Source organism: Gorilla gorilla, chromosome 15, assembly GCF_029281585.2.
Source record: "Gorilla gorilla gorilla isolate KB3781 chromosome 15, NHGRI_mGorGor1-v2.1_pri, whole genome shotgun sequence".
NCBI lineage: Eukaryota > Metazoa > Chordata > Mammalia > Primates > Hominidae > Gorilla > Gorilla gorilla.
Genome location: NC_073239.2, coordinates 116,619,326 through 116,633,738, shown reverse-complemented (window position 1 = coordinate 116,633,738; position 14,413 = coordinate 116,619,326). Strand labels below are relative to the sequence as shown.

General features: G+C 55.0%; 1 protein-coding gene across 3 annotated transcripts in view; it reads right to left on the bottom strand.

Moving 5' to 3' along the window:
* Positions 1 to 867: 867 nt before the first annotated feature.
* Positions 868 to 14,413, bottom strand: part of HHIPL1 (HHIP like 1) — a 35,564-nt gene continuing 22,018 nt past the window's right edge. The window contains exons 7-10 of one of the 3 annotated variants that reach the window (XM_063698176.1): positions 13,071 to 13,152; positions 8,969 to 9,051; positions 8,372 to 8,458; positions 868 to 6,354 (exon numbers count right to left, since the gene is read on the bottom strand). In XM_063698176.1, coding sequence (XP_063554246.1) covers positions 5,819 to 6,354; positions 8,372 to 8,458; positions 8,969 to 9,051; positions 13,071 to 13,152 — 788 coding nt within the window. In that variant the 3' untranslated portion in view covers positions 868 to 5,818. Of the gene's footprint in view, positions 6,355 to 8,371; positions 8,459 to 8,968; positions 9,052 to 12,242; positions 12,543 to 13,070; positions 13,153 to 14,413 lie in introns of those variants that run through there. The other 2 variants (XM_031001999.3, XM_031002001.3) reach the window with 2 other exon arrangements.

Here is a 14,413-nt window from a genome sequence, read left to right as displayed (position 1 = left end):
GGGCATACGTCTTCTCTGACACATCGGGCAGCACCAGTGATCTCTGGCTCAATATGACCATGGCTTACCCCAGGAGCAGCACTTACAGAGCAGTTGCCATTCCCATCTGTGAGCCAACAGTCTCCCCTCTCCCTAGGCACCAAGCCCGCAGCTGTCCCATCACCACCTCATTTGATGCTCCCAGCTATCCTGTGATCAGGTAAGGGAACACAGGCTGCACACCAAGGCTCCAGGTCCCAGTGCTGAAAGCCCTTTTCCTGGGTGGGCAGCGCTGCCTGGAAGCACGTGGCCAACCACCTGCTCCTTCACTGGAGGGTCTGGAGTAAGCTATCCAATGTGGCAGCCATTGGCCACATGTGGCTTTCTGGTATTTGACATGTGGCTAGTCCAATTGAGATGTGCTATGTGTAAGATACACACCAGATATCATAGATTAATACCAAAAAAGAATGGAAAAAAGAGGTCACCAGGCACAGTGGCTCACAACTGTAATCCCAGCACTTTGGGAGGTGGAGGCAGTAGATCTTTTGAGAACAGTAGTTCAAGACCAGCCTGGGCAACATAGGGAGACCGCTTCTCTACAAAAAATGAAAAAAAAAACAACAACAACAACAAAAACTGGCCAGGCATGGTGGCATATGCCTGTAGTCTCAGCTACTCAGGAGGCTGAGGTGGAGGGATCACTTGAGCCTGGGAGTTTGAGGCTGCAGTGAACAGTGATGGGACCACTGCACTCCAGCCTGGGTGACAGAGCCAGACCCTGTCTCAAAAAAAAAAAAAAAAAAAATCATTGATATTTATATATAGGTACCTGTTAAAATGATAATATTTTGAATATGTTGGGTTAAATAAAATATATTATTAAAATTAATTTTACCTGTTTTACTTTTTTAACATGGCTACAAGCAGATTTTAAATTACCTATTTGGCTCACGTTATGTTTCTATTGGATAGCACCAGTATGGACAATGACTATGGCCCCTAGAACAGGAGCATTAGCGTTACCCAGGAGCTTCTAGAACTGAAAATTCTCAACCAAGACTGAGTCAAAAACTCTGAGAGACAGGACCCAGCAATCTGTGTTTTAGGCAGCCCTGTAGAACTTGATTCTTCTCAAGCTTGAAACCCACTGGTGTAGATGACACCATACGAGGAGTGGTTTCCCAGCAGGAATTGTTGGGGGAGATGCAGGCATAAGAGGTGGCTCTGAATTGGCTGCCTTTACATGGGTGGCCTGGCAGGGTGGAGGTGCCGTATCCCAGGGAAGGAGAAGGATCCGGCTTTGGGAGAATGGGCCTTGGTGCAAACCTGCCTCTAAAGCCCCGGGGACCACTTACATAACGCCCTAGGAATCTGTCCCCTCATCTGGAAAACAGGGACACTGATATTGAGGGTGTCTCGTGGAGCTGTTGTCAAGATTAAATGAGCTGACACACCCGAGGTAGCTGGCATGTAATAACTGCTCAGTAAAAGCTAGTTCTCAGTGGGGGAGGAGGGGCGAGGGGACAGATGTGCCACAAGAAGACTTGAGTTCTACATGTTAGGCTGGAGGAGCTCTTTCTCCTGCTATTGTGACGGTTTCTTCCCATGTCATTCTGATGCTGGTCCTTCACGTGGCATGCCCCTCCTCACTCTGTCGTAGACAGTTGGCTGCTGCCAGCATGGATGCCACCAGCCTCGAACTGAGCTTTCTGTCTAGGAAGCAACCTGGAGTGTACGTGCCATGCACGTCTGCAATGCTACCTCATTTTTCATCCAGTAATCCTTCTGGTGACCTCTATTTTGCAATGAGACTCAGAGAGGCACAGAGCCAGGACTGGAACCCAGTTTCCAGCTTCCTTGAACCTCCCAAACATTTCTAAGGTATCAACATGGTGACCCCTAGGCTCAGTCTAGGGCCTGGGATGTTGTGACCTCTGGCTGATGTCTTGAACACAGTCCTGGACACTGGGCCACCCCTGCAGCATTGACCCTGAGGCTCCAGAACTAAGCTGTGTGGCACTGGGCAGGGCAGCCCCTCTCTGGGAATCTGATCCTGGCTGTTGACTACAGGTTGGATTAGAGGGGGTGAGGGTGAAGGCTGTGACCCCATCCCCAGAGGCCCTGGAGGACTTTAAGGCAAGATCGGAGTCCCTGGGGACAGAGTCACATGTGAATGCTCCCTCAGCGGCCAGCTGTAGGTGGTGGAGTGAAAGAAGCACTGGACAGGGAGCCAGTTCTGCCCTTCTCTGAACTTGTGTCCCAGTGGGGTGGGGCTGGCTTTCAATGCCATTGAGGTGGCCCAGTAGGAAGGCCCACAGCAGGGTCCCAGAGCTGGACTACCTGGGCTCAAATTCAAATTTTGGCTATGTGACATTTGGTAAGTGACAAATGCCCTGGAACTCGGCTTCCACGTGAGTAAATGTGCATTAATATGAGGATTACATGAGTGAATGGTATGTTAAACTTTCAGAGCAGTGCTTGGCACGTAGTAAGTGCTCAGCAGAGGTCAACTGTTGTAGAAAGTAAAAGTTTCTCTTCAAAGTTTCCCTTCTTGTTAAAGAATAAATCATAAGTGTTAGAAATAATGGTTTCTTTTAAAGACGAGCTTCCTTCAAACCTCCTTGTTTTATGCTAATAACTCTTTGTCAAGCCCTATCCTATGTAAGTGTTAGACATGCTCACAGGCACATAGTACGTTCTATGTCCTTATACTTTAACCAAGATATCTGTGCTGGACATGCTCACAGGCATGTCCCAGCTCACAGCCTATACCCCTTCCTTATTTGGGAATATTATTACTTGTCTAAGTCCTTTCATAAGCAACTTCCTCTTTTCCTTTATCCTTCCATTACTTTTACCTATTTAGAAAAATTTTAAACAGCCAATCGGGTTTTAGTTTAGATTGTGCGGTCTGGCTTCTGCCAATGGACATAGGACACAGTAGCAGGGACAAACTGCGTAAGGGCTAACAATTGCTTCCCTCCTTTGTTCAGGTGTCCTCTCGCTATTGTTCCATCTGCAATGAGCACCCTTTCTGCAGAAAGTAAAATTGCCTTGCTGAAAGAATTAAATTTATGTTTTAGTGCTATTTCTTTCCAGCATCGGGGAACAAGTATTTACATATAACAGCTGTCCACTCTTATTACTACCTAGGGCAGAGGTCTCCAAACCCTGGGCCATGGACCAGTACTGATGGGTGGCCTGTTAGGAACCGGGCCACACAGCAGGAGGTGAGTGGCAGTGCGGCAGGGTAGCATGGGGAGCGAGCATTCCCACCTGAGCTCTGCCTCCTGCCAGATCAGCAGTGGCATTAGATCCGCATAGGAACATGAAACCTACTATGAACTGTGCATGCGAGGGATCTAGGCTGTGAACTCCTTATGAGAATCTAATGCCTGATGATCTGAGGTGGGACATTTCATCCCAAAACCATCCCCCCAACCCCCATCCATGGAAAAATTGTCTTACATGAAACCAGTCCCTGATGCCAAAAAGGTTGGGGACCACTGACCTGGGGACTGTGGAGTGAGTCCCCAGGAGGCAGGCTGCAGCCTAGCCCAGGCCCAGTTTGGGGCCTGAGAGGTGATGAGTTGGAGGCTGGGGAGGAAGAGCGCCTGGCCTGGAAGACTCAAGGCCAAAGCCCGAACTGCCCAGAGAAGTACTGGAGGGCCTGAGGCTGCACCCAGAGCTCCCTTTGCCAACCCTCCTAATCCAGCTCTGAGCAAAACAGCTTCTGGGGCCAGGCAAGCAGGGCCCTGGCTTGGCTGCATTCTTGAGGGCCTCAAGGCTTGCTGCACCTTCCCTGGCTCCAGTCTCAGCGTGGCCTCATCTGGCAACAGGCCCAGGACACTCAGCCTCCCTGAGCTCACTTCCTCATCTGCACGGTGAGGAATTCGGCTGGGATGGTCATTAACGGCCTGCTATCTCCTAACACCCCCGGCATGAGAGCTCAGAACTCCCCTGCATCCCAGGAAGATGCCCACTCAACCACCCCTGGGCCACTGGAGGCCCGAGAGGAGCATGAGGCCAGCAGCAGGGCCACCTACCAGGCAAGAGGAGCCCCCAGGTATCTCCATCAGCTGCTTCCCAGCCAGGGTGGCACTCCCACACCAGGCAGGAGCCCCAGCACACCCCTCTCTGCAGGCATAGTGGAGCTGGGGAGGGCAGTGGTTAGGGTGCAGGGACTCTAAACTAAGCTGCTGTATTCAAACTTGACTTCTCCCTTCCCTGGCTTGGTGCCCTAACTAAGATATCTAACCTCTGTGTGCCTCAGTTTCCCATTCTGTAAAGCACAGAGTATGAGGAGTCCAAGACAGTGACCCTAAAGCTTTCTGCTGCAGCCCAGGATCCTATACTAGCGGCTAGGAGACCCTATACTAGCAGCTAGGAGACCCTGCCAGACTCATGCCTGCCCCAAGGCCTGCCCAGCCACCCCTGGTGCCAGCTCCCAGAACTTGGCACAGCATCACCCCCTCCCCAAAGCCCCCCCCCATAGGTTGGGTTTGGGTGCCCCACCCAGACCTCTTCCAACCCCCGACATGGGCCACATCCTGTCCTCACTGCCTGGTGACTCATCTGCTTACCCACCCCCACCCGTGCTCCCATCCGAGGCTGAGCGCAGTCATACTAAGTGCCCCTCTGCGGCCTGGCACAGAGCCAGGGCCGAGCATCCCTGGAGTGAAGGAGCTTCCACCTGTGATGCAGGTGGGAAGCGGGAGCCCTCACCCCTTTCTCCTGGTTCCCACCCCGGCTCCCATACAGGTGCAGGTCAGAGAGGAGGCAGGAAAGCGGTGTGTAAACAGCCACATTATTGGCATAGCCCTGGGTGAAAAAGTGTCAGTAGTTTCACTGGACCCCCAGCCTGGTCAGCCCCGAGGTAGGCCTGGAGGAATCAGGTCTCCTGGGTTTACACTGAGCAGGGATGGGGATGGAAAGGACAGAGGTGGCCCCAGGGCCCAAACACAGCTTTGAAAGTGGTGGAGGCCCACCCACTCACTGGAGGGCCAGGGTGAAAGCTCTGCCCAGCTAGTGTGGGTGGCTTCTGCCCCAAGAGCAAGAGAGAATCAGGCCTCAGGGTTGGAGGAGGCTGGTCCCATCCCAGGAGCACCCACAAGGGCTGGGTATGCTGCTGAGTGGCTTCTCCAGCATACGGCCTTGGAGGTCATGCAGTCCTCACAGCCATCCTCCCTGAGCAGGTGCTGGCTCCTCCACGCAGCCTGCCCCTCCAGTGGGGCCCCAGGCCTGCAGCTCACCCTGCTCCCACCTTCCAGAAGGCTCTCCCTTCCCCACTGGATGCCTTCCGGTTCTCTCCAGCGCCTCTGACTGCCAGGGGGTGGGGGGGATGCAGGCACCAGGCCATGCTGTCTGGGCCACATTCCTCAGGTCACCCTCTGGCTGTTCTTGCACCTTCCATTCCAGCTGTGGGCAGGACAAGCCTGGTTCCCCCCACTGCCCTCAGTCTGCAAGCTGTGCCTCTGTTAGCACAGCCAGGGGCCATGTCCATCCTCGAAGCCTGGCTGCCCTCCCTCCTCAGGGTCCCACAGCCCGGCTGCTGTTCCTGCTGGTGTCTGGAACGCTTGGAGGTAAGAAAGGAACTCCTCCCACCCATGATGGACCATGCACTTCCAGAGCCCACACCGTCCCCAACACACACTCCTGCCTTGGGTCTGCAGGGGACACACATGCACTGCAGTGCCTCACACATGTCCCCAGGACAGCACACACCCGCACCCCTTTCACTCTAGAACACGTGTGCACCCGCTGGGCGCACACAGGGCGGAGCGGCCCCTGCCAGGCTCTCCCGCCGGCGGGATGGCCTGGGGCAGCGGCGTGTTGCCTACAGGTCGGGGTTCTGGTGGCTGCACACGACGCCCGCATCCTCGTCGTGCTCGCAGTTGTGGGTGCCCACGCCGTTGTGCTGGCACTCCAGCAGGTTCCGCTCCCAGCCCGTGCAGCGCACATCGTCCAGAAGAATGGGCAGCGAGCCGCCCTGGCCGAACTCGGCTCTCTTGACGGCGCGCACGGCGTAGGCAAACCCCAGCTGGCGACACACGACGGCGGCGCCGCTGATGTTCCAGGAGTCGTCGCACACGGTGCCCCAGCGTCCGCCCACGAACACCTCCACGCGCCCGCTGCCAGAGCTCAGGCCCGCGGGCCGCACCAGGCGCACCTCGCCATCCCGGAACGCCCGGCTCGCCGAGTTCAGCCGCCCCCGCCGCCGCCCGCCGCCCCTCCGGCTCCCTGGCAGCTGGGTGGGCCGCGCTGGCCGCGGGGTGGGCGCGGGGGGAGCGGCCGTGGGGCGCCCTCGGCGGGGCGCCCGAGTGGACGCCCGCGCTGTAGGCCGCGGGGTGCTCCGTGTCTTCGGGATGAACTCTGCGCAGAGGAAGAGTATGCCGTCAGAGGGACCCAGGCGCCCCTGTCCAGCCCTGCTGCCCACCCTGTGCTGCCCTGCAACCTGTGCGGAGAGCGCAGACTAGGGGAAGGATGTCCTGGGTCTGCCCTGCACTCACACCCAGAAGACGGGATGCCGCCTGCGCTCCCAGTCGTGCTTCCCATGTCACCCGGACCCAGCAAGATGCCGGCCTGGACTCAGGGGCCAGGGGCTTTTTCAGTCATGCAGCAAACACTATCAACTGCTTTGTGCCAGTCTGCTGTTGCTGCGTCTCCCTACCCCAAGCCCCACCTTCCCAGGAGTCCCTAGGTTGGTGGGGGAGCCAGCTCCTGGAACTTCATAACTCTGGAAGGCAATGAAAGGAAGGAGTGTCTGGGAAGGCTTCTAAGAGAAAGTCATCGTTTCATCTTCCAGGCCTTGGTTGTGAGGGTGAGGAAGCTGAGGCCCACAGATGGGTAAAAACTGTTGCGGGTCTATGGTGGCCAGTGGCCAGCAGGTTGGGAACGGGATACACACAGGGATCCCTGGGGTCAGGGTGAATCTCTTTCCTCCTGGTTCCCAAGGTTGGCACCAGCGGGTACGATGGGGGAACTCTGGTTGTGTCTGGGGAACAAGGCAGAGCCCCTATACCCCACCACAGAGCCTGGGTGCAGTTGGTGCTAGGGAGCTGAGGCAGGTGATTTCCTTTGTCTCTGCAGAATGTGGGGACACGCTTGGCCCAGGTCAGCCACAGGGATAGACCTCAATCTACACTTTGCTGTGCCCAGCTCTACTCCACACAGGTGCAGTGCCAGGCACTGGGCACTGCCATGCGTCACAGCCCAAGACTGTTCAATTACTATGGGGAGGATCCTGGGGCCACCAGGCCAAACCTCTTTAATCCGGCCCCACTTCAGCCAGTCCCACTTTGAAAACCACTGAGAGAGAGCTGAGAAAGGGCCTCTCAGCACAAGGCCAAACACAGGCCAGGGCCCAGAGCACCATGACATGGGCAAGGCGCTCCTTGTCCCTGCACCCTGGCCCTTGGCCCCCACCTCCTGCTCCTCAGGCTGCCTCACCTCTCCCACTGTGGCTCTTGCTGTTCCCTCTGCCTGCACTGCCACCCCCCTCGGTGCACCCTCCTGAGTGAACCTCCCTCTTGGTGCCAGCCCCCCTCAGTGCACTCCCCCAGGTGCACCGCCCCGTGCAACCTGCCTGGGTGCATCCCCCAACTCTGTGCACCCCCCCTCCATGCCGCCCCCCTCAGTGTACCCCCCATGCCACCCCCCTTAATGCACCACCCCCTCCATGCCACCCCCTCAGTGCACCCCCCTCCATTCCACCCCCCTCAGTGCAACCCCTCCAGGTGCACCCCCCCTCAGTGCACCCCCTCTAGGTGTACCCCCCTCAGTGCCATACCCACTCAGTGCCATCCCCCTAGCTGCCACCCCCCTCAGTGCAACCCCCCATTGGTGCACCCTTCCTCTTCTTTTCAGACTCCAGGAACCCCTACCACCAACCCCAGTCTCCACTGTTCTGGGTGGGTCCTCACGGTACCTGGCACACACTTCGATCACAAGGCCTGGGACAGTAAATGACATCTCTGTCCGTCCCAGCCAGAACAGGGCCTAGTCTGACTTCTCACTGTGGCTCTGGCATCCAGCATGGAGCCAGTAACCAACAAAAGTGCCAGAAACTGCTGAATGAGTAAATGAAAAACTCACCAAGCCCTGAAACCAACTGTGGCCAGAACTCACTTCCAAAATCACTGAGCTTAGACCCTTCCCCCTCTACCCGGGTACCTCTTCAGCCCAGGTGCCTAGCCTCCCTCTCTTCTTGCCCTCCCCACCCCCATACACACCCAGTCTGCCAACGGGTGGCCTGCTGAACCCACTTGGCCTGCTGAAATATTTTCCTTGGCTCGCGGAGTGGTTTTTAAAATTCTGAACTAGTCGCCAACACTTTGAATTGGGAGGTTGTACCTAACAGGCTGAGAAGGCGAGGACTGCAGTGTCTCACCGTGTGCTGTATCCCCAGGGCAGGGCACGTGTCCGTGGTGAATGAGTGGATGGGGGGATTTTCTGCTTCTCTGAAGAATTGGAAGACCTGGCAACACAGGGTCTTTGTTCCCACCTAACTTGGGCCCAGGGGAACAGCCCCAGCCTGGGGCATCCCCTTCCCCCAGTCCCAGGCCCCATGGGCAGTCATTTGTGGCCCTGCTCTGTCGTCTCTCCTCATCAGGCTTGTCAACAATCTATGAAGGCCCAGCCCACATGGCAGCCCCTCCGACAAACAACTCTTCCGGTCCCCCTTGCTTACACACAGATACATCCTCTTTCTCTGTCCCTCCCAAGAACTCACAGAGTACCTTGCCTGGCACCAGCTATTTCTCTCTTGGTTTAAGGAATTGTGACCAATCAAGCAAGACCCAGTTTAGTTAAAGTCCCATCCACCTTACCACCATGTCTAATGTGTGCCAGGCACAGTGCTAGGCACAGGGGCTGAAGAGGGGCATCTAGGTCCAGCTGGTAAGACCTGAGTCTGGCTGGAAAGGCAGCCGTTGTGGGCTGCGGGATCTCTCCCCCAACCCTCAGTGTCCCACTGGCAGGCACTTACTTTCTTTGGGCACAAAGGGGATGAGACGGCTTCTGATCTTCACCTGAGCAGGCTGGATCTGACATTTGCCAGGTGGTGCCCGCCTGCCAACGACACACAGGAGGTTATGAGTCTCACCCTGGGAGTCCATCCTGAGGGTGCCTTTCCCCTACAGTGAGGCAGGTATGAACAGCAACGATAGTAACAGGCGGCCATTTACCATGCACCTACTGTGTGGCCTGCAGTTTCCCTGCCCACTCCATGCCCCCAGGATTCTAAGAGCTCCAGGGCATAAATCCCCTATAACAGCCTACCGGCTGTACGCTCAGCCTCTGCTGGAATAGCACCAGGGCTGGAGGCTTACTCTTTCCCAGGACATTTCTAATCCAGAGCATGGACTCTGTCCTCAGGGTGTGAACAAATGCCAGTCTCTCTCCTCCCCCAGCCTGCCGTCTGATTCCTGAAATGCAGCCTGATTCCTGCCCGCCACCCTCTCCCACCAGCCCTACAGCCTTTGAGGAGGGTCTCTCTCTGCCCCTCTGGTTCCTGGATTTCTGATGATGCAGAATCTGAGAGGCTCCTCTGCCTGGAACCGTCTAAAGGACGGGGGTGGCGGGGGTGGTAAGGAAAGCAAGCCTTGTGCCTGGAGGCAGAGCTGAGGGATTTGGGGCCTTGGCATGTGGGGTTTGAGAGAGCAGGGAGACAAAAGAGTCAGAGAAGGGTGCCAGGGCTAGGAATTGGGTCTCCTTTGACATTTTTAAGGGCACAATAGGGAATGGAATTCCGTTTTAATTAGTTTTTGGCCGTCGATCTGTGATTCTTTGGGAATGACCCCATTCCAGGACAGACCCACGTGGGCCCACGACTTCAATAGGATTCCAGTGGAAAGGCCAAGGGGTGAAGCAGCCACGTGACACGGAGTGGCCTCCAGACAGGCTTGGCCGAAGAGGGACACAAAAGAGGGACAAGGGTCTTTGTCCCCAGAGGCTGCAGAAACACAACCAGGCACACACGCTTCTCAAAGCTGCAGGAAAGGCGAGGTTTTTTTCTTGCTCTGACCTCCAGAGAACATCCACACACTTCAGACAGACCCAGTGGGGCTTTTGTTCCTTAAGGAAATTGCATTAAAAGTCTTTGTTACGCAAAAGGGTAGGATATCCACCCCAAAACGCCACAGTGGTTATGTGTGGGTAGTGACGGATGACCTGACCCTACCTCCTCCACTCCCCATTTATTTCATTTTCCACATGTACTCTAATGGGACCTCTGTGTAATATGCGTGGGTGCAAAGAAACAGTTATTCCAAGACGGGAGAATGAGGGGAGAAGGGTCAGGGCGGGAGGAGGAGTCTAGCCCACTTCTGGCTCCTAACACGAGACTGTGAGCGAGAGAACTCCTTAAGTCTTGTCGGGGTCCCTCTCTATGACATGGGGACAACCAGCCAATAGGGAAACGGTATGGGAAAAACCAAAGATGATGGCTCTAAGGCAACATCTGGCATGAATTAGGCACTCACTTGGTATATGTAACATTTCCTCAGAGAAGCATTCTTTTTTGAAAATTGGAAATAACCTAAAATTCCAAGGAATGGGTTATAGTGACTCAGCAGAAAATCACGCAGCCATTAGAAATGGTTTTTTGGAGGGCGATGTTTGCAACATTTAGACAAAATGGGCATAAATGAAGGAAAAAGAACCAAGTCTGCGTGTGATCCAAATACAACCACATAAATCCTGGCGCTGCATAGATAACGATGGACGGGACCTCAGGGAAATGAGAAGGAAGGGATGGAAGCAGGAAGTGATTATGTTTTATTTGATAAAAAGTCATGTCAATAATTTATGTGTGCTCTTAAACAAGAAAAAAAAAAAAGTCTGGTAAACAAGGGAAGTGAGAAGCTGACACAAACAGGGGGAAGCTAAGCAGACGCAACCACTAAAGGCAACACAGGATCCTGGAACAGGAAAAGGGCATTGGGGAACAACTAGAAACATCCTTTGAAAAACAGTGTGGAGTCTGGGTGTGGGGGCTCACACCTGTAATCCCAGCACTTTGGGAGGCCGAGGTGGGCCGATCACTTGAGGTCAGGAGTTTAAGACCAGCCTAGCCAACATGGCAAAACCCCATCTCTACTAAAAATACAAAAATTAGCTGGGCGTGGTGGCAGGCGCCTGTAGTCCCAGCTACTCGGGAGGCTGAGGCAGGAGAATCACTTGAACCCGGGAGGCAGAGGTTGCAATGAGCTGAGATCATGCTACTGCACTCCAGCCTGGGAGACAGAGCAAGACTCCGTCTCAAAAAAAAAAAAAAGTAAAAGACTGTGGAGTTGTAGAGTTTAACTAACAGTGATGGACTGATACTAGTTGACTAATTTTGACACGTACACTATGGTAATGTGAGGTGTTCATAATAAGGGACACAGGGTAAGGGGCATACAGGAAACACTGTAGTTTTTACAACTTATCTGTAAATCTGAAACTATTCTAAAATGTCTTTTGTTTTGAGATAGGGTCTTGCTCTGTTATCCAGGCTGGAGGGCAGTGGTACGATCATAGCTCACTGCAGCCTCGACCTCCTGAGTTCGAGTGATCCTCTCACCTTAGCATCCCAAGTAGCTGGGACTATAGATGTGCGCCAGCACGCCAGACTAATTTTTTAATTTTTTGTGGAGATGGGGTCTTGCTATGTTGACCAAGCTGGTCTTGAATTTCTGGGCTCATGAAACTCTCCGGCTTCAGCCTCCCAAAGTGCTGGGATTACAGGTGTGAGCCACTGAGCCCAGTGTAAAAGATTTTAAGCACAATAAGTGTTTTAGAATATTTCTTTTTGTAAAATTAATTAACTTTTTTAGAGACAAGGTCTCCCTATGTTGCCCAGGCTGGACTTGAACTCCTCCCATCTGCCTCCCAAGAACGTGAAACATGCCAGCTTGTTTCAGGATTTTCCCAAACCTGGTGTGTCTCAAAGTTTAGGGTAACTAAACACAGTGGGGACTCCTAGGGTCTGCCAAATGTGTGGATTCTTGGAGTGCAACCTCAGGCCTTGTGTTAGAGATAAGTACAAGCTGTGTCCGCACCCGGTGTTGAAGAGACGTTCAGACTGCTGTGGAAGCCAGCAGAGAAGCGAAAATCTAAGGGCTGAGAAGCAGCTTAGAAAGCTGATCACTCATTTATTCATCAAGCGTTCCTGAGTCTCTGCTCCGTGCCATTCCCAGTACCTGGGCGGCCTCTGCAGAGTGAAGAGATACAGGCTTGGCCCTGAGACTCCCAGAGCAGCTGGGAGAGAGTCAGTTGTGTAGCCCAGGGATTACCAAGTCTGAGTGATGAGAGCTGAGGAAGGGCTGGACAGAGGCCTGGAGGGCAACGTGGGTTGGGGAAGGTGCTTGAAGAGGGTGAGGTTAAGGCACACAGCCAAGGGGTTAGGGCAGGGCTCTGGAGCCAGTGGCCTGGGCCCAACCCTGGCCCTGGGCCCCGGGCCCATGACTTCGTGTCTTTGTGCTCATTTCCACCACTGTAAAATGAACGGCTGAGACGTCAATGAGCTGCACACGGAAGGAGTTGGGACATGGCCGGGCATGGCGCTTCTGGCCTTACAGCTAGAAGGGAAGCCGGGGAGATGGAGCCGGCGAAGGGAGCCCCAGTGTGTTTTCCCCAATGGAAGACGGACCACAGGAGGAAGGGCAGGCACGGGGCAGGGACACACAGGGATCAGGGTGTCATCTGGGAGGCATCACAGAGGCAAATTGGGGGCTGGGGTGTGGGGGTGCAGGGGCAGCCCAGGAAATGAGGAATGAGGGGCCTGCTAGACAGGAGGAAGACGCAGGGAGGGCAGGCCAGGCAAGAAAGCCAAGTGAAGCCTCGGCCCGCGGCCCCAGTCACCTCTCCAGCTCCCTCCTATCCTAATAGACCTGTGCTTTGAGGTGTGCAGACCTGGGTCTGAATCCTGGGTCTGCCCCTTGCCGGAGGAACTGAGGCAAATCACGTCCCTCTCTGGGCCTCAGGGTTCTTGTCTGAAAATGGGGATTAATACCACCCACCTGAGGGCGAGGCAGAGGGAACAAGCCCGTGGAGCTAAGAGGCCTGACAGACAGCAGGAGCTCCCTGTCCTGGAGGCCGGGACTCACCTGGATGCGTCAATTATTTTGTAGACAACTCCGCGTGGAGCTGTGGCACTCGGCTCCCCTGTTGACATGAAGTACAGCTCCCCTTCGGATAGAACAAAGTGACTAGTGAGACCCCCACCTGGAATACCGTCCCAGCCAGCCCCGCCTCACCACCCCCCTCCCTGCAGGCTTGGAAATCGACCCCAACCCCAGCTAGCTATCACGTGAGGCATCCCAGCTCAGTCTAGCTGTCCAGTCCCCAGAAAGAGGAAGTGAGGCTGGGTGAGGAGTTGGGTTGTACCCAAGGGCCTCTGGAGCCTGGTCTTCTGGGTGTCAGGCACTCTGCCTGGACCCACCCAAGCTCAGATCTCTGCTCTTGCCTTTTCCCGGTGACCCAGCGCCACCCCTGTCACCTACCTGGGTTTCATGCCCAGCCCCACACACCTCTGGGCACACATGAGGGGGCTACAGCCCAGCTCCCCAACTGCTTCCAGGGGACCCGCAGGCACATGTGGCTCTCTGAGCCTCAGCTTCCTCATCTCTAAAATGGGCATGCCTCATTGGGCTGTTATAAGGACTGAAGAGCGCAGAGCGTGTGCTTAATCAGCATTAGCTAGCTAGGATTGCGGGCGTCATCCGGGATTTGGGCCCTGCCAGGTCCTCGAGGCCAGGGTGTCTCTCTGCTGACAACAAGCACCTCCCAGGCAGGAGCAGAGTACATGGCTGGGAGTGTAGGTCCTAGCCCCTCTGCTTGGCCCCCTGTGATCTCCAGCAGCTGTGTGATGGCCCCATTCTAAGCCTCAACTTCTCCCCATCTCAGAGCTGTGCTGAAAATGTAACCGTTGGAGTTCTGAACCCCTGGTGCTGAGGACTGTCTCAGGGAATGTGGGTTCTCCCTGCTCCTCCCACTCCAATCCTCCCTCCCAACCTCTGCTGCCAGGGGCACCTATGACCAGAAAATAGGCTGCATTATTCCTACCTCACAGCTGAGAAAAAAAAAAAAAAGAGGCTCAGAGAAGTCAAGTGACTTGTCCTAAGTCACACAGCTAGTGAATGGTTAAGCCAGGACCAGAACTCAGGAAAGTCTGCTGCCCCAGCCCCACACCAATATTGGATGCATGGTGGCTGGGAGCCCAGACACACGCCACACATGGCTCATCCTGAGGGTTCAGCCATGCTAATACCTCTGTCCTTGTAAAAGGATAGCAGAGAGCTCAGCTGGACTGGGGGTGGGGAGGGGGGTTTCCCCACGGAGAGGCTGAGACAGACAGCTTGGTAATAGGTTGGAGGAAAGCATATCCCTGGGGACAGGTGCAGTCAGGGAGGGCTGCATGGGGGTGGGGTCTGAGAAGCAAGGCACAGGA